Consider the following 23447-nt stretch of genomic DNA (forward strand, 5'->3'; position numbering starts at 1 on the left):
AGAGAAATGTAAGAAGCCTTTCCAAGTGCTTCCAAGCCAAGGAACTAAACCTGTGGGGAAAAAAACAGCAGGGCAGCTTTTTGCTTGTGAAGACAACTCTTCTTATTGTTCTACAACTGATCCGCAAGCAAAAGGAGTAGTTCTAGATTTGATGCTCTGGAAGTGAGAGAGCAGAGTGCTTTATGAGTAGCTGTGTCACTGTAAATCATCACCAACCAACACGTTTATCTCCCTGGCAAAGGTCTTCTGTGGCCATACAACCACAAGGAAAAGCTCTCTCATTAAAATGGTGGTGGTACAGAAACTGATTTTCTAAACTTAAGGAGAAGGCATTGCTATGTGGCCACTACTCATTCTCAACTCAAGCAGCCAAAGAGAAAGAACGACTGCCTGAAAAGTTGAAATAATCAATTAGGTACCGATTTATTGCTGAAGTAATAAATGTTTGTCATGGAGATGATGAAAACTGGCTGCAAAAGTTTGGGAGGGAGGGAGATACTGTGGATAATTCAGTCAACTACCTCTTTAGAACTCAGCCTGAATGAAACATGAGACCTGACACTCTAGCACAGAACACCAGGCTGCGTAGTACAGCACAGAAAGAACACCACTAGTTTCTGGATATTACTTCAGCAATTAACATGCTGGTAGAGTCATGCTTTAGAAACAGCACAGCATGCCCTACCAGGTAATACCTGTCCAGGTAATACTCTGATCACGCTCATCACAAATCAAAGCTGACTCACACTTTGGTGTAGTCACTCCTTGCTGCTGTACAGGGCAAGGGCACAAGACTGCTGTGATGCCAGGAGGAAAAAGCAGTACCAGCTAGAGCACGCATCACTGTGCTGACACAGGAGACACCCATGGAGCACCACCCCTGAGCTACAAAACACCCTTCACCTGAGCTCACGAGAGTCCACACAGAGCAATAGAACACGAAACGTGATAACCACCTCCCTTCACTTCCACAGCATTAGGAATCAGAGCAAAGCCAGAAAGTTGCTCAGAGCAGTGTTAGGAGAGTATTAAGGTGATATCCAACATTGGAAAAGGAATCTGGAAGAAAATGCATCACTTGAATAAGATACCAGAGGCATCATCAAAGTACTTCAAGGGCTCAAACGAAGCCACTTCCCTCTCTCCAGCAGCATTGGGGACAGCAGGCTGATCCCTGCCCGCCCCCTGGTCCCCATGCCAGCACTGCATAGCCCATCTCCCTTGTCTCACAGTGAGCTCTCTGTCCCCGACAGACCCCCGGGGTGCAGGTGGGGTGCCCACAGTCCTAGCCCCAAGTCCCCAGACAGAAGTGAGGTCGCTGTAGCCATCAGCTCAGCACTTACCTCCGTCAGCATCAGTATCGCTCACCGCCTTCCTACATGGCAAGGGAAATTTCCTGTTTTCACACATCCCCCCAGCAGCCCTGATCGGTGTCAGGAGATTACGATGTTTTTTATGCCAGTGGTGGCCCTGCCAGCAAAGAACTTTCAATCTCTTCCCTGGTGCTGAGCTGTGAGCGCAGTGATGCTCCCAGGTACAGCTCCCTTGGCTCCTCTCCGAAAAACGCTCTCTCAAGCACACGGTTGCTTAGCAATATTTGCCTTCCCCCTTTATGGTCCAAACTGGCAACTTCTGTCCCTTTGGTACTTTGCAGCAGTGCAAGATATGGCGTGGAGTGTTTTGAAATCCACATCAGGTTGGCAGAAGGTGTTCCGCGTGAGCTGCCGTAGCTGCTTTGACATGAAGCTGCTGGTTTGTTTCCAGCCTGGGTCAAACAAATCGCTTCTTCCAAAGAGGAGGCACACAAGGGAAAAATGTCTTTTGCCTCCAGTGGGACTCACCTATTAAATCAAGCACAACGAGTCGCTTTTTCTGTTTACATTATTCTATCTGCATGCTTTGGCACAGTTGAAAAAAAAATAACAAACAAAAAAACACAAAGGAAACAAAATAACACGGCCATATAATTTTCCCCAGTCCACCGGGATTGGGTTTGATTCCTCCTAAGATACCGTGCATCTATCAGGTGAGAGAAAACAAGGGATTCCTGTTAGGGAATAGGGCCCATGGTGCCCAACACAAGGGAGTGGTGACACCAAACCTCCATTCCTTCTAACCAAACTGGACAGATTGCTTGTGTTATGCCTGAGAGCAAGGACCAGCCCAGGTCCAGCTGCTTGATGCCCAGTAATAAATCCCAATGACGCACACTCCCAATGACGCACACTCCCCCCAGTTCATAATAGATGCTTGTAGCAGGATGGCTACTGATACAATTCTTCAATAATTAGAAATTAAAGTTACCTCTGGTTAGCTGTGAAGCCAGCCTGCTGGAAGACCTCGCTGTCACAAGCTCTCAGCCTTCTCAGATCACCCTGTTTCACACTGCTGCTTACAACATGGAGCAGTGACGGCTCACACAAGCAGCACAGAATGCCTCTCGTTATAAGCCACACACCTGCATGCAAGGAACCCAAGCTGTACTTGCTCCTGTTGCTTTTCCCCACAGCAATTCCCTCTCTGAGATGCTGCTATGCAGCCACCACTGCAGTCCCTATGCCCCAGCAGTCGGCAGCTCATTTCCCCTCGCAGGCCTTCCACCCTAACGAGTTGCCTGGCAAAACACAGCAACTAATACAGCTGCAGCACTCAGCCGCAGTTAGCCATGGCTATTTCCATTCCCATGCTAATTTTTTAATAGATAGTTCTATGCAATCAGCTCCCTTTGCTGAATTGCTGCTTTCCTAAAGTCGCAATCAAAGCAGCTGCTGTGTGCAAATGCTCAAGCAATGACAGCAATGGTTAATCCTTTCAAGAAGAAGCTGGGACTCATCCGTAGGAGCCAAAAATAATCCTTCAGAGGTAGGATATGGGCACACAGCCCATAATATCAGAGTTCTAATCCCCTTTTGAGTCGTGCCAATGCAAGGGTTACAAACAGGGAAGCTGCAGGAGCCATATTGCTCAAGACACACTTTGTAACCCCAGGTTCCCAGCAAGTGCTAACACTTCTATCAGACAATGTGCTTTAACTGGGAGAGGCTGAGCACGTGTCCCAGTCCACACAGCACTGCTGCCCTGTGGTTAAGGGATCCTGGCCAAGTGCCTGGGAGAAATGTGGAAAGTGAAGTTGTCTTCCTGTTATCTTTCTGTCACATATACACTTCTCCGCTTTCTAAAGGCCAGCTGGAGCTTTACTGAGCAGCTTATCAACCTTACTGCTTTCCCAGGGTATTGCCTTGTGCCCTAGATCACACTAATAACACCGCCCTTTCAGGACAGACTTCATTTTATTTCGATCCCACCCTGTCAGAGCTGCATCTGAATGTATTCATTCACCCTCTGTAAACTGTGTGCGTTAGTCCACATTGCTCAGATGGAGGTTTGGAGATGTTAATCACAACCACAACTGCAGGGTATGCATTTTACTGTTAACAAGAGCATTCCTTGCTCCCAGGGCCTTGAGTTGAGAATCCAGGAATAACAACAGTCGTTCACATTTGACCCGCTACAAAAAGACAAATTCATGCAATGCTTGTGAAGCAAGGAAACCCTTCTGAAATCCCATCCAACATCTCCGACCATGAAGTGGGTAGTGGGGAAACACTAAACTTTATGGTGCAAAACAACAAACAAACAGAAGCAAACGAACCAAAAAAGGGGGAGAGAAATCAATCTCATTTGTCATATGAGCTGCTTCTCAACTTACTTCCCACTTTGTAGGTGAAAGAGTCATCCCAGCAATGTCTCGTTACACGGGACAAAAGGAGCTACCTACCAACATTAATAAAACTCAGGAAAAAGGAAGTTTAATCTTCCCCAAGCACCAAGTGCTGCACATTTGTTTAGACTCTGTGCCCTTAAGAATGCTTCAGGATTTATCAACGCTGTCTATCAAAGCAGCTTCGCTGATTCCTGGCCCTGCCATCAAGCCTGTTTCCTTTAGGACACCACCATGTTTGTAAACAGAAGTCACAGGAAGGGAATAAAGTCTGAATGTGAGGTTTTTTATTCAGACAAGAGGAGAAACACTGTTGAGTTTCTGTATGTGAATGCAAAGTGAGTCACTGCTGTTATCTGCTGTGGATTCACTCGCCCTGCAGTGGATCTGCTCGTCTGTTCAGACAGGAATGCTTAACTCCTCAGTGCTGCCAGGAGCAGGAGCTGCCCATAATGAATCCACAGCTGCAGGTGATAGATGCCTTTGAAATTCAATTAACCACAAAACGTGCTAGAAGACATGGTTTTCCCAAACCATGTCAAGGGACATCACAGGGAAGAAGCTGTTTTCTAAGAGCAAACAGCCCACCCACTCAGCCCCGACACCCATCTCATGCCACACATCCAGCACAGAGCTTATCCAGGTACCCAACCATGTAAATCAAACTGGAATTAGGGTTTTGTCTAGCACAGAATCATTTCCTGTATTAGTTTCAATTCCCTTTCTATGGTGTTCTTCCTAGGCCACACACCAATAGCACTTCTGCCTCATTATGGTGCAGGATTACTGACACACACTGAGCTCCAGAGGTATGTGCTTAATGGAAAGTGAATGGAAAGAAGGTCACTCAGCAGACAGCATCATCGCCACTGTTGTCCTGTCTTAGCTCAGCTTAATGCGGATACATACACAAGGTAACACAAAGATCATGCGGATGTAAAAAATGGATGTAGAAATGGAGCTAAGAGAGAATAAAGAAGTCTCATTTCTTACAAATAAGCATTTTTTTTTTCTCTAAAGAAAAAAATAAACACACATACAAAAACAGGCTTTAAAAGTACTTCTGGGTGATGAGGAATGGGTAACGAAGAAGATAAGACTCCATGTTGCTTTACTACCCCTAGGAGTAAAACATCTGGAGGAGCAAACAACAAACTTCAGAACACACTGCTCTTCCCATTGTGAGTTATGACACGCTATGCCAAATCAACAGTGAAACAAATTCTCTCAGCACAAAACTATTTTCACAACTTCTTGACAATGTTACATTACCAGCTTCCTGTTTTTCCACATGAAACTGCCTACAGCTAATTGCAGCCCATCAAAACATCTCCCAACACTCTACCAGGAAAAGCAGATGGCATCCACCCTATTCCTTTTTATTAGAGAGTCAAAATGCAATTCTAAACATGTCTCCATAGGTCTTCTCAACAAATACCTCAGAAATCAGCACTGGGAGATCCACGTGCCACAGGACACAGATAAGCCTAAGCATGAGCACAGTAATGCTCCCCAAAATACACACAACAATGTTGTTTTATAAAACTTGACATACAAGCAAAGGAAGCATCTCTCTTCCTTGTTCCATCCACGAGAAAACCAAGCAGAATTCTACCTCAAAATGCACCTTCCAGACATGGTAACATGCACAGCCATCAGTGCGCTGGCAGCCTCTGTTCTTCAATGCCCCGCTTTCCCACAGATGAACCCTTCCTGCAACAAAGCCCTCTGACAATTGCACTCACCTCAGTGGGCTCAGACGAGATGTTCAATTTGGTTAACTTGGCCTTGGTGTTTGCCTTCAAATCTGAGATGTTTTCATATGGTTCACCATGGTATTCCTCCAGCAGAGGCTTGAGATCCGGTGACTCCACAGGAGCCTGCTCTTGGCCATCCATTGGTCTGACATAGGCAGTTGGTTTCTGCTGCATTGCACTGGTTTTTGACGGCAAAGGTGGAGGAAAGGGTTGAGAGGAAGGCTGAGTGGTGCCAGCCAAGACGACAGCTGAGTTGTCCTGACTTTTATTCTCTCGTGAACCCACCGCTCGGTCCTGAGGTGATTGAGCGTAGGCTGGGCCATGAGCTTTGCTACTCTTCTGTGACTTGGAATTAGTGTGCTGGATGGAATGTAGAGGTGACAGGGGTGCCACTGGAGAAGACAAAGATGGTAGCAATGGAGAAAGCTCCAAAAGAGTGGCCTGAGGTTCAGGAGCACGACCTCCACCAGCAGGATGCCTGTCAGTTCTGTTGTGGTGAGAACCGGCATGACTGTCCGGCCTGCCACGCTTGTGTTCCTGACCTTGGCTCCAGCTGCTGGACGAGCTGTGACTCTTGGCATGCCAGCCTGGAGCTGGTCCTGTTCCTGGTTGTGCCTTTTGGTGGGGGGCGTAGTGGCCTGGATGGGGAGGAGCAATGACTGGAGGTCCCATGTATGGATAGCGGGTTGCATGGTGGAATGAAGATGATAACGTACAGCTGGTCTTTTCAGGGAAGGATGGGCGACTGGGCTTTCTTTGTGGGATCTGAGGAACATCAATCTCCGGTATCCCTATGAGATTCTGATGGCATCTGTCATTAATAATAAGATCCTGCAAGTCATCGTAATTGCCCAGCATATTCTGAATACGGCTTGACAACTCATCCTCTTTAGTAGTCTGAAACAGAAGAACAGAATGGGAAATCTGAAAAGCACAGAAAAAAAAACAATCTCATAGAGCCAGCTTAAGAAGAGGCAACCCCTGACATCTTTTTCTTATCACCACAAGTTATCAAGGTCATCTTGTTTCTGCAGGCAGTCTCTGAAAAGCAGATCGGGCTGCTCTTATCAGTATTACTCACTGGAGAAGATGCTGAAGGCTCACTTGTTATCAACACAGCCTGCAAATAGATGCATAGCCCATCCACTTGTGAGATTTCTCCTACCAACTCCCTTCTACTCTGAGACTCTCCTACCAACTTCAGGAGACCCCCAGCAGAACCTGCCCAACCTGAAGTCCACACTGCATGTTACCACCCATGGAATTTTAAATGCACATACTATTATCCCCATTTAAGCAGATGAGACCACCATGCAGCCCCCCCGTCACTACCTTGTACGGCTCAGGAAAGAGTGGGGTGTTCTCAGGGAACCTGTCTTTCTCCTGCAGAGCCTCCTGATTCCGCCTCTGTCTCTCCTGAATACGCAGCAAGTTTCTGTCCTCATTGTACAAGCTTTAGAAAAGAGAGAATGAAAGAGTGGTCAGTGTTTTACAGCAGTGTTATCAGCGGGTGTCTGCTTTGCGTGGAACCCTTTGTTTTCAGACAATTACATCCAGCACAGCATCTTGAAATGCACAGGTTGGCCACAGGCAATAAAACGGTCATGCCTAGTATCTGCAGTGCTGCAACACAATGTAACATACAACATACAGCATGCAACCATCTCACAGATTTCTACTGCCAACACCATTTATCAAGAAAGGCAGGAAGAAGGAAAATAATCATCCATTTAATAGTGAATAGCAATCCAAGAAACTACTCAATACTTCAGCTCTTCACTTGGGAGAAAAACTATTTCAGAGTTTGAACTTTAACAACTTTAGAAACTGGCTTGAAACCCCCCACTTGGGTACTCACTGCTTACTTAGGCAACGGTGTAGTTGCATTTAATCCCATCAAATAACCATGTTTAAAAAGAGGGTCTCAGGAATCTGGAAAGCCCAACACAGGAGCACTCCATTCTTCCTGAACCACAGACATCCTCCTCACTTCACCAGCCTTACATCAAAACAGCAATACAGCTGTCTCACACGCAGCAGCAAGACTTCATGGAAAACCAGACATTGCAAGCTGAAGCTCCGCTGTGAGGCACCACTGCAAAATAAGGGGATCTATGCTCTAGCACTTATGGACACATGGGAAGAAAAATCACATTGGCAAAGTAGGTAGACACAGGCATTTCTCTCCTTCACCATCATGCTGCCTCCTGCATGCAGGCAGCTCTTGAGTTGTTCTTAGTTTATGACTTCTGATTTATCCCAGTCTGGCAGGGAATCATCACATCTTCCCCATGGAGATGCCTCCTCAGCCATCACACACTGTCAACTACCCAAAATTCAGCTGTCCCCAGAGGATAGGTCTGACTGCCGCAGTGTGGTTTTCCTGACTCCAAGAGAGCTCTGGAAATGATGCTGCAAAGTGGGAAATTTCCATAAATGGAACTGCAGCAAGGAGGTACTTTATTCTACTGAGACAGATAAACGTATTCAGGGGTTAAACTATGCACATTTCAAATAGTTTCCCACTTTGCTAGTGCTGGATTGTTTCCAAACGCAGCAAAACCAGAAGCTTCCAGTAAGCACAATGTACCTCACTTCTGAAAACAATGCAAGTTGAAAAACAGAAAGGAATCGCACATCACTGGTTCAATAAACACACAACCCATCTGCTAAAAACAATATGCAAGACAAATACATCCTCTGTGCATGTGATGGCATCTAGCAAGTAAAAAACGTCCCACATATCATGAGTTTGCTGCACAGTTTCCTTGTGAGTTCTGGCAGATGTGCAACACGACTGCAGAAGACAATAAATTAGGAAGATTAATAAGGGGAGATAGAAGAAACTGCGGCTACATCCACTACTTCAAATTGTGTACAAGTGATTTCTTAGATGAATGCATTTTGTGCTGACGCTATTTTCTAAACGTTCCTGCGTGAGTTATCTGGAAACATTTTTACTGAATGAAACATCACCTTCCAAACATTCCAGGAACTAGAAAAGGATTCTGTAAATATTCTTCATATAAACTTACAGAAATTCCCGTCAGAGCAAGCATGGAAAGGCCCCAGGAGATGATCTAACATCTAAGACATTGTCTGTGGATCTTTAAAACCCTCCCCATACACATCATGAGACTACAGACACATTTTGGGATATGGACACCAATTACAGATCACATTTGTTAGATGAGCAGGACTGAAGCAGCTCCTCTATCCCCCCAGCTCACTTCCCATGTAGTTGCAGAAGGCAATGCAATGCAATGGGGAGGTTGGACAACTCACCCCGCATTTGCTGGCTTCCCCTGCAGGTTGCACAGCTCTCCTGCACAAAAAGCTCTCTTCGGACTCACCAGCACCTTCACTGCCCTAACTTTTTTCCTGTGGAAGCCAGCACCATGCACTGGCTACCAACAGTGCTCAGCTCCATGACAAAGATCCAACAGGAACACGCACACAGAGCCGGCTTCCTGCAGTTCCCCGAGTCCCTCCCCATCCCAGCCACACCAGTGGCAAGAAATACAATTACAATGAACTCCTTCTCCCGGTGATCCAAGCAGAGATTTGCTGCCACAATCAGACCTGGAAGCATTTGTACACAATGCACATTCGCTCATTCTGGCCAAGTGCCACACAGTTTTCTTTCATCATACACACAACCTCGCAGGGAAAGCTGCAGAAACACCTATTGGACATAATCCCATCTCAGGCTGCAATGGGTTTTCTAAAATAGGTTTCTTCACCACCTCCCTCAGCACCCGCCGTTCTCCCAGCCAAGCTTTCTTACAGCAACTCTCAGCCATCGTTATCATCATTGTGCGGGTAGCACATAGAGGAAATTAGCAAACATAAAGGATATCTGCTTTTTGCAATGAGACAGCATCACACAGAGCTAAGCTCCTTCCTCCTCTTCATATCTCCTGATAGGCACTTTGACTCAGGTTGCCCTGTGGCTATTTCTGTCTTGGTCCACAACAGTGAACACTCCATCATACGCATGCTTGGTTTTGTTTTGACTCAGTACTTACTGAACTTCTGACAGCATTGGCTGGGCTAGAGGATACACAGCTACTGCACTAGCTTTCGCCAAGCACACTTTGCTGATACACTTCACTGCACCACAGATCCAGGCCTCCTGCCGATGGGTCATTGAGCTGGCACAGCTCTGTGCTGAGAAAGAGCTGTTTGAAATATGCATCTAAACAATACAGAGATAAAAGCAGCAGCAGATGCTGCATCTTGCTTTACCTCCCCAGGTGAGAGATTGCTCACCTCTTTTGGCTGGGCAGGAAGACAGAAGAACCACAACGACAAAGGAATGCCTCTTGAGGAGTGTTTTCCTGACTAGAAGAGTAATTCCTCTCCTTCCAACAGGCCCAAAACCACAACAATCTCAGTTACCTTTACAAGCCTCTCAAGTCACTACTAGAGCACAAAACATCTCTTTACCATCTGTTCTATTGTTCCATGAGGTACCTGCAGCAGTACTTGAAAACCTGAGATCCAAAGAACAAAAGTTCACACCACTATCAACAGCAAATCAAGAGTGAAAAGGGTGATAATCCCTGAACACCGGCACCAGTGCTTGCCTATTTCCCTGGCTGGCAGATCGCTGAGATTCTGAATCACTTCACAGCTGGGCTCCGCTGCAGAGCAAACAAGTGGAAATTCTGACCAAATTCTGTTCCAAATTGCAGAGTAGGAGGGTGAGCCAAACCCACTGAAAAACGCAAAAATATTCTTATCGGCTTCAAGGGACTTCATGTCAATGCAATGGGCAGGCATTATTCAGCTATGCAAAATAGAACTGACCCTGGGTACACACAAGCAAAGCATCCTCCACTTGGATGCTGCATAAGGCTGAGCTTCAGTGCTTTGCCAACAACAACAAAAAAAGACAAACAAAAGCAAGAAACATGAACAACTCAACTGTTTTGAGTTTGAGTTCCTGAGCACTAATTGCAAATGAAAGCATTATCAGCACATCACTTCTTGTACCGCGGGTGTATTTCATCCTCTTTACCACAAGCTCTCTCAGCAATAACACTACATCTATTAAGATAAAATAGAATGTGTCTACACACACATATGGGAGCAGAAACTGATGGGAAAGGATGTAGAGGAACATCAGTGTGAGATACAGAAAACACCAGGTAAAGCCCTGAGGGCTTGTTCTGTTTGTCCTCCTAGGAAGATGGAACAGTCTGTCCTTTCCATCATGCTCTGTCATAAGTATCTCACAAGTTCTTGGCTTAGAGCAGAAGCAGAACGCTCACAAGCAGTTTAACAGCAACAATTACAAAAAAAGCAAAACAACCAAGCCACATAACATGACCTTGCAAAATGTTTTCTACTCAAGCCCTGTGCTGCGTCCCCAGTGGATTATGGATATCCTTCTATTTCTGGGCTGGCAAGCATCCATATTCAGAGCTATCACACTGTTTTCCTCAGAGTTCCTGATTACATTCAAACAAAAGGAAAACCAAAAACCCAACACACTTGTAACTCGCATCTCTTGCAGCCGTAGTATTTACCAAACATAACTCTTTCCTATCTGCATCCCAACACTGTGTGCAGCACACGTTTTGTGCTGCCTGCTGCAGCAGCAGTGAGCCCCCTTAAGACCTTTTCTTTCCCTGAACCCTCCTTGACCCCAAGCTTGCTTCCCAGCAATAAATTCCTTTTACAAAGCTGTGAAGAAGAGAGGAGGAGGGATGCAGGAGGGAGGGATGCCGTGATTTACCATGATGCTTGCTCCCTCACTCTGAAAGCAGAGGGATGTGCCACTGTTGCAGGGCTAGTAGGTAGGCATGAGGGCTTGCAAGTCAGGGCTCTGAGCATAGTGTCTCCCCTGACTGCTCCATGTCCCAGTGCTGACTCCCAGCTGACAGCCATCCATCACCTCTGCAGCTCTGTGTGCCTGTCAAGAAACCTCCTCCAACCCCAGCCTTGCTTTCCAACAGTTGGTGGGTTGATTTGCCTTTGGAGTCAGGGCTCCACAGCAAGCAAGCATGCTGGGTGCTGCCCCGTACAGCAGGGCACAGGGGCCTCTGTCCAACAGCAGAATCGTGGTCTGTAACACAAGCCACAAGGATGCCAGCGTGCTCCCAAACTGTCCTCAGAGCCATCACTGTCTTTAATGCAAGTTCAAATGCTGGCGTGTGACTACACGGCCCTGTCCTCAGAAAACAGCCTGCAGTGGACAGAGAGCTGCTTCTCCTCCTGTCCTGGGTGCTCTCTGTATGAAAACAAAATGAAAATAAAGATGTGTATTTGCTTAAATGGTAATCAGATCTGCTACTGGCCCCAAAAGGAATGACTCCAGCAGCAGGGAAGGGGGTGGGGAAAGGTTAAAAGCAAACACAAACGACGCTTGCTTCCCTCTGAACACGCAGAACCTCTTCCTCCTAAACATTAAGAGGGAACATTTCCTTTTAGTACAACTGCAGGAAAACATTAATTTATTCAAGTCATTTGGTCATTAAGGCAGCCTCTCTTCTGTGATGAGAAGCTGCTGATCAACATTTCCCAAGAGCGAGGGACACGTTCTTGTTTAACTTGGAAAGAAACGCTGCCACGCATGGCCCAGGCAGCTTGCCCCACGAGGTGGAGACGTGCAGATCAAAGACAGCCCTTGCATTCACATAGAACAGCACACAACGTGCCTCATCCCAACCTCTCCTTCCTTTCCTTTACAGTAATGCCATCACGTTGCGACTTGCTGGATATTGTTAAGCTCCTTTTCACATCATCAAACACCGTTTCACAGCGCATACACAGTTTGAGCAGAAACCAATGATAAATCACATGGCAGCAGTGCAGCAGATGGCACGGTTAGTCAATTATTTTCTACATCAGCACCATCGACACTGCCAATATTGGACGCTGAGCAAAAGATGGAGACCTCGTGGCCCATCCGCACATCCACAAGTGTTTATATATTAGCTGTCTTTGGTAAGACACTTAACCAAGCTGCTGCCTCCAGTGTGCTGAGCTTAACAGAATGCAGCCAGGAAAGGCGTTAACTAGAAGTTATGCAGGGAACACCAAAGCTGTCACTCTCCATCTAAATGCAAATACACCAGGAGGGCTTCTAGGAAGGCGTGCATGTGTGAAGAGTAATTACAAGGACAGCAGCCAGGCCTCGGAACTATGATAGATTTAAGGCTGCGTTTGATCTGGATGCGCAGGCAAAGGAGGAAATGTGAAAAATGTAAATCATCGGGTAGCAGCGATGATAAATCCTGCCCACTTTGTCTCTTAGAGACAGTGTTCTGTCTCATAGAGCAGCCTAACTCACCAGGCTCAGGACTTCCCCAAGCCAAGCATGCAGTCCGACCGCCTTCCAGCCCCGCGGGCGCTTCTGCCTTCCTGGGTAGGTGAGGGAAGGAGAGGATAATGCAAGCAGGCCAGAGGAGCCCATGCCTCTAGTCACTCCAGAGACAAGGATCTTCCCTCCTGCAGCCCCACATCGCCCCACTGCTTCCGAGCCCTTGTGTTAGACACTGCACAGGCTCATGAGCTTTTCAGAAAGGAGCACCCTGGGCTAACGCGTGCTTATTGATCCCACTTAACAAACACAAAACAAAGCAATACCTTTTTGCAGTAGAGCAACACACCACAACCAACACGCGAGGATCCCGTTTTTCCACCAAGAGCAAGATTTTTAAGCTGAAAACGCAGCCTGTTTGCATTTAATACGCTGATCAGCAAGGGCCACTTCTGATCAAACATTTGCAGCTCCGAGTCCAGACGTCTACCAAATAGTGCATAAGAAAACACAAACAGTTCTGAAATGCGCAGCCAGCGCCACACACTTACTCCATCGTGATTTCCCTAGATAAGGAGGAAGACAATGGGAAAGCATGCTTTGAAGATATCCACAGGCACTCTCCAGGGCTGATGGGAGCCAACCCGGCTCCTCCTTGTCTAAATATTACCACACAGCCCCAGTGCAAAGTAGGTTTAAAAGGAAGCAGCCCAGGATTAAATCTCACTAGCGAAAGCATGTGCTTAACTAACCAGGGGTACTGCAGGTACCTCAGGTTGCAGAAGGGCTGCGGTCACAGCATATGGCCTTCCAAACAAATAACTGGCCTTCCAACTACGCCACTTCAATGAGCTACCCACGGCCTGAATGTGCCAGGGCAGCTAACATAAATCCTCTGTGCTATTATCTCCATGCCAAATTCGCACTGAAATATTGCTCTGAGTAGCTTTTGTTGTGGCTCAGGCCAATCAATTCATTGGTAACACACTTCTGGGCAGCAAGAGAACTGTGTATCTGCAGCAGCAAGCTACCAAAAGGGGAACAAAACAGCAAAATCAGGTTTGTGTTTCCCTGCAACAGGCTACAGAAGTGTGCCTTGCACAAGTAAATCTTGGAGCCCTGAGATCACATGGGAAAAGCTGCAGCAAAGCAGCACTGGTTGAGAAAGAGCTAAACAGTAGGGATCAAGGAGGATAGGGATCATTCTTTTCCCTTTTAAATAACAACTTCCCAGACCTACTTCATTCCTTTGTTCACATGATTACAAGATTTTGTTTCACACACATTTTTGTCTTAAGTGACTGTAAGAAACAAAGTCACAGTTGCTTAGAACTACTTCCTCCTCAGGCCAAAGTGCCAAACATTTTAAGCCTGACCTCACACCAAAGTAATCAGTAAAGGAAAGCCCAACTGTTAGGAGAACTCACTGTTTCCCCGGAGCCCCATTGAAATCACTAGTAGAAAAAAAGATCTGAAGAAAAATTAGGTTACAGGGAAAAAAAATCCAGATGCTATCAGCTATTACATATCAGAAAATGTTTCATTATCCACCTGAAACCACTTTGCAAGGCAAAACCAAGGATTTACATCTTACACTCCTTGGTTCTACATCAGTTCTTCTAGCACACTGCAAGGTGCAAGGAGTTGAATACAGTGAATTTCTGTCTTTAAGGCTATGCTAAGATTATTCAAGCAGATGTGCTTTTTTTTGCCCACCAATTTTATAGAACTGCCTGCTTAAATGCTATTAAAATATTCTAGTGTTGTTCTCTTCAGCACCAAAGAATCATAGATTGGCCTGGGAAAGGACCACAATGCTCATCTAGTTTCAACCCCCTGCTATGTGCAGGGTCACCAACCACCAGTGCAGGCTGCCCAGAGCCACATCCAGATATTAGGATGAGGTTTTTCACCCAGAGGTTGGTGGCACACTGGAACAGGTTGCCCAAGGAGGTTGTGGATGCCCCATCCCTGGAGGCATTCAAGGCCAGGCTGGATGTGGCTCTGGGCAGCCTGGTCTGGTGGTTGGTGACTCTGCATATAACAGGGGGTTGAAACTGGATGAGCATTGTGGGCCTTTTCAACCCAGGCCATTCTACAATTCTATGAACTAGAAAAAAAACAGGGGTTACTGAAGGCCAAAACTATTGCATGCTTTCACTGCAACCAGCGGCAGACAAATTGTGCAGCAAAGGAAAAGATTTCCCTGCTCTTCTGAGCTTTCCACTTACATAACAGCAGGTACCACGCAACAGGTTGAACAAGTCTTATCTGCACTGCAAGGACTAAGCAGGAACAGAAGGAGATTAGCAGTGTTTGCAGAAGCAGTCCGCTTATACGCTCAAAAGCCCATTTAAAAACTCTTTCCCGCAGCCTCTGCCAGGTTCTAATGATTCCCCAACTATGTCCAAAGTTTTCCATCTCCGCACAGAAACATCTGCTCACTTTCCCATGGTCTGCAGCCCGCGTTTGATTGCACCGAGGCACGCACACTGCCTATCTGGGCACTTCTCCGTGCTGGAGTTTCACACTGCACTTGGACCGTGCTCTGCTGTCTGAGTAACAAAGCAGCTCATTGTCACTCCCAAGGTTTGGACGGCATTCAAGCCACGCACAGCAATAACCCATGACAGGCTGCATTAGGCAGGTACCGAAGCATGCCTAGTAGCACTATTAGCAACTACAAAAAGGCTACAAATACTTCTCTCCCTTCAATTCTGAACAGATTTGTTGCACAACTTGAAGTCCCTCGATTAAAAAAAGACCATTTTCCTTCTATCGTGCAAACCGCTGGTTGTAAATGGCATGTTTCCCTTGGCACTGGAAGCCAGATTGGAACCAGAGCTCAGCCCTACTGGTGTGCACAGCGTTTGCTGTAGGAGCCATGCGTGCTTGCACAGGGAAACTGGGAAAGGGGAGCACCGGTGGGAACCAGCAAGGCTGCTTCCAAAATATTTACCTGCTGCCCTGAGCACATAGTGACTGATAAGCCCGCTCTGCTCTGGAGAGCGCACAGCTGTATAACCAAACGTGCTGCCAGGTCGATACTCAGTCTGTTTTACAGCAACACCAAGGCATTCTAAGGTCAGTGTGCCTTTAAACACAGCCCTTCCACAGCTGAAAACCCGTGCGCTGGTTTTCGCAGCCCATATAGCAGCGCAAGGCATGATTTGTACAGTGAAGCCAAGGGACAATGCATTTTCCAGCTGAAATGGCAAAGTGCTGCATACCAGGAGTTAGCTGCCAGCAACTGGGAAATGTGTTGATTAATACTTTTTCTGGGTTGCCTCAGGTCAGCCCACGCATGGGTATCTTGCCACTATTCATTAATCACTCTATGTGCGTTTATCCTGGTACAATATAAGTGTCTCACACACTGACTGCACCAAATGAGGTGATTTCTACCTCCAAAAGCACCGAGACTGTCCGTTCATTTGCCACGCTTAGCTTGGTGCTCAGGTTGGCAGCAATTTCCCACCTAGTGTATTTCATTTCATACTCCCCTCTCTCCTCGCTGACACCCTGCAAGCGCAGTGTTCATAGGGCAGACAGCCACTGGCAGCGCCGCAATTAAGAGATTGCTCCGTGAGGTTTTGTGTTTCTACTTGGTTTCATGTTTCCTTTAAGACAACTGAGGGTGATGGCGATGCAACCACAGGAGTGTGGGGAGTAGCTCAGCAAGGGACAGGTAACACTGTGGAGAGGATCCGAGTCAGGCTCACCAAACTGGGGAGCCACTGGAGACACCCATGTGCAGGACAGGAGGGTTTCTTGCCCGGCTCACTGCCCTCCTTCCCAGAAGGAAGGAAGCCACATCAGCCCAGACAATAAACTAAAGTGGTTTCATGCCATCTTGCAACTGAGGCTGGAAAACTGCACCAAGCTGCTGTAGGGCAAAGCAGCATTGCTGCCCCTTGGGTCCCTCTCACCCCAGCGAGGCCCATGCATTGCCTCTGCACTGGGAAGTAGCTGCCCTTAGGCTCTCCCAGCAGGTGCCCTTCAGTGAGCCCCAGCTCCATCTTTGTGGCTTTTAAATCCTTCTGTGCACACTGCCAGATTCCTCCTCACCCTCTGCCCAGTATTATGCCCAGTGTCAAAGCCTCCCAAACCTCCTGCCCCAAAACCGCTTACCTCTGGCAAGAGCTACAAGGAAATGAAAAGAATAGGTTTTGATCCAAATTTCTCCTCTTGGTATTGCAAACAGTCCATTGCCTTACAGCACATGGAGAGGACACACTGGCTGGAAATGAGCGTACACAGACTGCTGCACATAAACGGTCTTTAACATTGCACTACTCCAGTAAACACACCTTCCATCTGTAAGTTTCCTTGATCAGAAAGAAAGTGGAGCATAGCATCTCTTCAAAGGGAAACCATTACCTTGATATTTAATCTACATGCAAAGGAAAAGGGCCATAGAGATATAATTTTCCTGACATCTGCCCTGCTCAGAAGTTGTCTACCTCTCCATCTGCCCCATGACTAAATCCCCTCACCACCAATTGGGAAAAAACTAGCAACAGACTTAGGGTGAGCACCAAAGCAACAGCATTTGACCCCCAAAACGATATAAGATTCAGTCCACAAGAGGCCTGAATGCTCTTTAGCCATAAGAATCAATCCAGATTGTGTCCGGCTTTACAAGCATTACAGGATAGGCTTGGTTTAACAAAGCAGCACATGGAAACAGATATTAATCTATCGCTACTTGCGCCAAAACCACCCTTAGGTGGGTTTGGTTGCAACCAGCAGGAGCTGTAGCAATGACAAACCGTTTTCACTTATTGACAAATCATGAAGAGGAAGTTCTGGGCTGTCTGTGCTGGTCCTCCAAAAACCTGACACAAAGTCTAAGGGCAACTCAGAGGGAAAAACTCTTCCCTTTTCCTCAGTTAAATTCTTCCTTCCAATCAGGCTGTGCTGCTCTGCACACATGATGTTCCCAAACTGCAAAACCCAGGTTCCTAGCATGGTTTCCTTTTGCACAGCCTGCATAGGACTATTCACAATCCATCCTTAAGGACATCTCTGTGCTTGGAGATGCTTGTTTTATCAGATGAATTCATCTATCAGGTAACTCTTCCTTCAGCGGTTGTTATCAGCAGTTCCTTATTAGGCTACAGCATTGCTCAATACGAACTCTTGCATTCTGTAAAGGCTAGAAAGTAAAGCTTTTGTTTTCCCCATTGAACAGACTGTTTTCATAAGCAGCCTACGAAAAGCATGTTACAACTAGATGGCACATCTTCCTATAGCATCATTAGCTTTATTTCAGCTTTCTTACTTGCCAGTACTTAATTACACTGCACCACCCAACTCACAAACTCTGCTTTTTCCCAACAGGGAAGAATTTCAGCTGGCCCCTTCCTGCCTGTTTTTCTTTCCCTCCAGAATCTGGGCAGTTCAATGGAATTTCATTAGTCTCTTATAGACTTCACGTGCTGTTGGAACTGGAAATGGCCCCATCAGGTCTCACAACCAAGAGCCATCAATGCACTCACACGCTGCTGACAGCGCAAGGTGATGTTTCCCAACAAGGAACAGAGGCTGCACGCAGTACATCTGCCAAAGGACGCCCAGCAGGAACGGAGAAGTGAGAGCATTCCTCATGTCAGGCCAGGCGAGGCAAGGCAAAAAGCTGCTTTCTATGACTGCACACCCAGGGATTTACACACCAGGCACTTCTGTTTCCTCATCTACAGAGACCAGGGCGTTGAGATGGATGACTCTCCACGCTGCCCTTCACCCCGCGGGCCCGCTCCCTGCCCATCACACGTGGCTCTGGTTCAGGCATGAAGAAACATGTTCCCGACCGCCAGCTGGGACAGCACGGCCACGGGCTTACTGGCAATGCGGGAACAACGCTTTCTAGAACAGCGTGTGCTGCCGAGGGCACAGGGATGGGGAGAGCTGCATCACACCATTCCCGCCTGCCAGCAGGATCCCTGCACGCAACACTGCCTGCTAGGAAACAGGATCCTGGGGAAAGAGCTGCAGCCTGCTGCATCCAGAGCAAAAAATATGTATGAATATAACACCAGCCTATTGCTTCCCATTTTGCTTTTTCGGATAGAGGCATCTGCTCTCTTCCTGTTTAGGTTTTGGTGAGGAATTTTTTCTTTTCCTTTGTTTTAATTTTTGCAACAAGCACAAAAACAAGGCAGGCTTTTTTTTTTTTTTTTTTTCTTTTTTTTTTTCCCTAGTTCTGAGAATGAGTTTTGCTGTTGCCAAAGAGGTTAAACATTAACCAATGGCAACTGATGTTGTCTACCTGGACTTGTGCAAGGCCTTTGACATGGTCCCCCACCACATCCTTATCTCTAAATTGGAGAGATTTGAAGGGTGGATTATTAGGTGGATAAGGAATTGGCTGGATGGTTGCAGCCAGAAGGTTGTAGTCAATGGCTCTATGCCCAGGTGGAGGCCGGTCATGAGTGGTGTCCTCCAGGGGTCCATCTTGGGACTGGTGCTCTTCAACATCTTTATCAATGACATAGATGATGGGATCCAGTGCACCCTCAGCAAGTTGGCTGATGACACCAAGCTGAGTGGTGCAGTTGATAGAATAGATGGGAGGGACGCTATCCAAAGGGACCTGGACTGGCTTGAAAAGCAGGTGTGTGAGAACTTAAGGAGGTTCAATAAGGCCAAGTAAAAGGTGTTGCACTTGGATCAAGGCAATTTCAGGTGCAAGTATAGCCTGGGAGAAGAACTCCTTGAGAGCAGCGCTGCAGGGAAGAACCTGGGGGTTCTGACAGACAAAAAGCTGGACGTGAATGAGCAGCGCGCACTTGCAGTCAACAGTATCCTGGGCCTTATCAACAGAGGAGTTGCCAGCAGGGAGAGGGAGGTGACTGATCCCCTCTACTCTGCTCCTGTGAGGACTCAGCTGTAATACTGCATCCCGGCCTGGGGCCCCCAGCACTGCAAGGATGTGGAGATGTTGCAGAAGGTCCAGAGAAAGGCTACAAAGGTCATCAGTGGGCTGGAGCACCAATCTTATAAGGAAAGGTTGAGGGAGCTGGGCTTGTTTAGCTTGGAGAAGGCTCCAGGGAGACCCTGTCGTGGCTTTACAGTACTCAGAAGGGAGCTAACAAGCAGGAGGGGGACCGACTTTTTACATGGTCTGATAGTGACAGGACAAGGGGGAATGGCTTTAAACTAAAAGAGAGGAGATTTAGGTTAGATGTTAGGATGAAAGCTTTTCTCACAGGGTGGTGAGGCACTGGCATAAGCTGCTCAGAGAGGCTGTGGATGCCTCATCCCTGGAGGTGATGGGCCTCGTTAAAGGCCCCTCCAACCTAGGGGAACAACCCAAACCAATCTATGATTCTACAGTTAACCATTTTCCTTATCAACCTCTCTCTATATGTTAAAGCAGGGACAGTTTTCCTTTAACCTGATGGGTAAGGCTGAAGAAACAACAGTAGCACAACTTCATGTCGCTGTTACAATAAACCACAATACAACTACAAATGACAGTTCCAAACACTAAATGTACCCATCCCCAGACCAACCCAGAAGACAAACACGCTCATGTGAAGTGTGAAACGGCTTAATGAAGTTCACCTACTGGAACTTGCTGAGGTATCTCATCTTGACAGTACCCAAACCAGTGAGGCACTGAGAACTAGAACTGAGCAAGAACTAGACCTCCCCCAATGGGGGTCTCATCCCCAAGCTGTGTGAATGCACAGCTGTGGAAAACCTGTGCTCAGCTGCACCCCATCAAGTGTTTTGCTCCAGCAAGGTGCTGCACCTGGGAGGACACCTGCCCCAGCCAGTCCAGCCAGCACTACGTGTGTCTTCATGTTCTCACCATGGCCACAACCAACTCCATCGAGCAGCCTCAACTGCAGCACACAATACTGTAGAAATAACTCCCTGATCCCCACCCTCATTCACCAGGCAGCAGAACAACCCCAAGACCATGCCAAGCTGTGTTTGCAGCAGCCCTCAGGAGGAGCAGCGCGTTGGCAAAGCCACCACGGGACCGAGGATGTTTCATCTTTGGGCTGACAGGTGAGGTAACACAAGACAATGTTTCAGCCCTTCTTCACCTGCATCAGCTGCCTGGAACGCAGTATCACCAATACTGGCATCTGCCTGTATCGGCAGGACCCGCAGAACAAACATATTATGAAATGTGCCTGGAGATCTGGCCCAGAAAGCTGCGAAACGACACAGAGCAAAAACCAAGCTGCATCTTCCTCAGGGAAAAGCCTCAGCACCACTCCCTCCAGAAGAAACTGTTTTGCTGCACTGACTGGTTTAAATGCAGATGGAGCTACATGGTGTCTGGACACAGCATTCCCTTCTTTTTTTTACTGAGGGCCCAGCACTATTCCCTGACTCTCAAGGAGCTGAGATGTGGCTGTTGGGGTGCTTCATGTTGTCCCCAGCTCTGGAGAAATGAACTTATCTGTTCTGCTCGTGCAGCCCTGAACACAGCACAACAGCCCAGCATGGTCCATGCTGCTCGGGGATGCTACGAGCATCAGATCATCTGCATGTTCCAGAAGGGAACGCACAGAGCTGCAGCTGCAAGCCTACAGCCCAGCCAGCAAGTGAAACACAAAGCAGCCCACACTGTGCACTGAACAGCACAGGCTGAGGGATAGCCCCTCCATTGACTGCTTCTAGATGTAAGGTGATTACAGCAGCTGGTGGGAAAAGCTGATTCATCTCAAGCAGCTAAAACACCCAACTCACCACACAATCAATTTTAATATATAGTATTAAAAGAAAATACAGTTATGGCATCTACCAGCACACCAGTTTCTCAGTCACCACCACTGCAATTTCTGAAGCACTGCTGAGCAGCAACAGGTGTGTTTCACCTCCTTGTTCCCCTTAATCTGCCGCCTCCAAAACAATGAATCCAAATGCCATATGAGCACTGAAAACGAAAGGAGGACGCTGGATTTTCTCGCTGCCAAACCCGCATCCTCCCCAGGTTGACCTCCCTTCTCCTGGCCGTGCCTATTGAAATGCACAGCAAGCGAGAAATAGCAAACCCAAGCAGATGGAGGGCTGCCCAAAAGGCCTCACGCCGAGCCATACCCAAAACGCTGCGGTGTTCTGTATCACACCATAGCACCGGTGACTTACTGAGCTTGCACAAACCGACTGCGGGGTTGGTTGGGTGGTTTTCTTTGACAAAAGAGATGCAAAACCAAAAGGCTCACACCTAACAGAGAGAACCCCCTGACACGCCTGTAACAAATCGGTTCTGCGGGTGCTTGGCCTCTCTTGCCTATGTAGTATGACTGCAGTTACTGAGCGTACGCGGCTTTGGTGTTGAATAAAGGCTTCTATGCACCCGGTGGCTAACCCAGCTCCATCGGGGCACACCGCTGCTCACCCTCGCTCCCACTCTCTCTTAAAACAGGCAACAATCTGACTTTAGTGCCGATCTTCAAGCAGGCAGAGGTTAGTTAGCGAGTAAGGGAACACGGGAACAAGAAGAAAAAGCGCCGTAAAACTAAGCCTTGGTGTCTGTCGCACGGAGAGAGAGTTCAGCCCTTTAGGAAGCCATACACTCGCAGCTGTAGTTCGGTCACCTCAATGCCCCGAGAGCCGGAGGGCATCCCCTCCTCGGGGAATCCCGGAACGACCCCAACAGAGCCGGGTGACCCCCCCTGCCCCCCCCACTTAACCGGGTGACCCCCCTCCGCCCCCCGAAGCCGGTGACTCTCTCCGAGCTGTGCCCCCCGGATCCCCTCACAGCCGTACCTGGACTGCGCGGCCATGGCGAAGCTCACGCCGCCGGCCCCGCCGCCTCCATGGGGCCCTCCCGCAGCCCCACGGCCGCGCTACGCCCCGCAGCGCCTCATCGCTCGCTCTGCCCTGAGCTGCCCGGCCCGGGTTGGGTTACGCTCATCCGGGCCCTCCTCCGGCCCGCCGCATTCCCCGACCCCACCGAGGGAGCGGCGGCCACCCGCGGCCCGAAGGGGCGGTGCGGCCGCGGGGCTGCCCGAGGCCCCTCGCCGTGCGCCCGCCGACGGACGTGGCTGCCGCTCCGTGCCCGCAGCCCCCCGCCGCTCCCCCTTGTACCCCCCCCTTCTCCGGGCGCTGTGGTACGGCCCGCAGCCCGTGGAGGAGGCGTGGGGCGGGCCGAAGGGCTGAGCGGGGGGAGGTGGTTTAAAGAACAGAAATACGAGCGACCGAAAGGCGCTTGGCCGCGCTTCGCCAGGCTGAGACCTGTATTTTGTTGGAGCAAAGTGTGAAAATTGTGTCTTCTTCCTTGTCTCCTATAGCCAACAGCACCAACACATTATTCCTCTCAGACTTCCCAAAGTGCCCCCTGTGCTGCTGTGCTCAGCATCAGCGGGACGCAGCCTTCCCCCACATTGGTTTTATTCACCCACCGGGGATTAAGTTTCCCCTTTTCCAGCCCTCGCCTCTGAAAAGTGTGCTCCAAACGAAGGAAGCAGTCTCCGTGAGGTAAAATGCAAACAAAACAGGTCAATAAAACACAACCTGTCACACTGAGGAGTGCATCCCTGATGTAAATATCACAGGCAAAGGGTTCAGGGTGGATGTTAGGAACAATTTCTTCTCAGCAAGAGTGGTGCTCCATTGGCACAGGCTGCCCTGGGAGTTGGTGCAGTCACCATCCCTGGGGGTGTTCAGGAACCGTGTGGATGTGGCACTGAGGGACATGGGCAGCAGGCATGGTGGAGGCATAAAGGATAAA

The 23447-nt window shown here is 48.2% G+C and overlaps 1 protein-coding gene across 4 annotated transcripts in view; it reads right to left on the reverse strand.

Moving 5' to 3' along the window:
• AFF1 (AF4/FMR2 family member 1) overlaps window positions 1-23447 on the reverse strand; it is a 51466-nt gene that overhangs the window by 24075 nt on the left and 3944 nt on the right. Inside the window, exons 1-3 of one of the 4 annotated variants that reach the window (XM_015861534.2) lie at window positions 22484-22740; window positions 6811-6931; window positions 5467-6375 (exon numbers count right to left, since the gene is read on the reverse strand). In XM_015861534.2, coding sequence (XP_015717020.1) covers window positions 5467-6375; window positions 6811-6931; window positions 22484-22500 — 1047 coding nt within the window. In that variant the 5' untranslated portion in view covers window positions 22501-22740. Of the gene's footprint in view, window positions 1-5466; window positions 6376-6810; window positions 6932-13074; window positions 13199-22483; window positions 22741-23447 lie in introns of those variants that run through there. The other 3 variants (XM_015861530.2, XM_015861532.2, XM_015861533.2) reach the window with 3 other exon arrangements.

The sequence above is a fragment of the Coturnix japonica genome, chromosome 4, assembly GCF_001577835.2.
Source record: "Coturnix japonica isolate 7356 chromosome 4, Coturnix japonica 2.1, whole genome shotgun sequence".
Classification (NCBI taxonomy): Eukaryota; Metazoa; Chordata; class Aves; order Galliformes; family Phasianidae; genus Coturnix; species Coturnix japonica.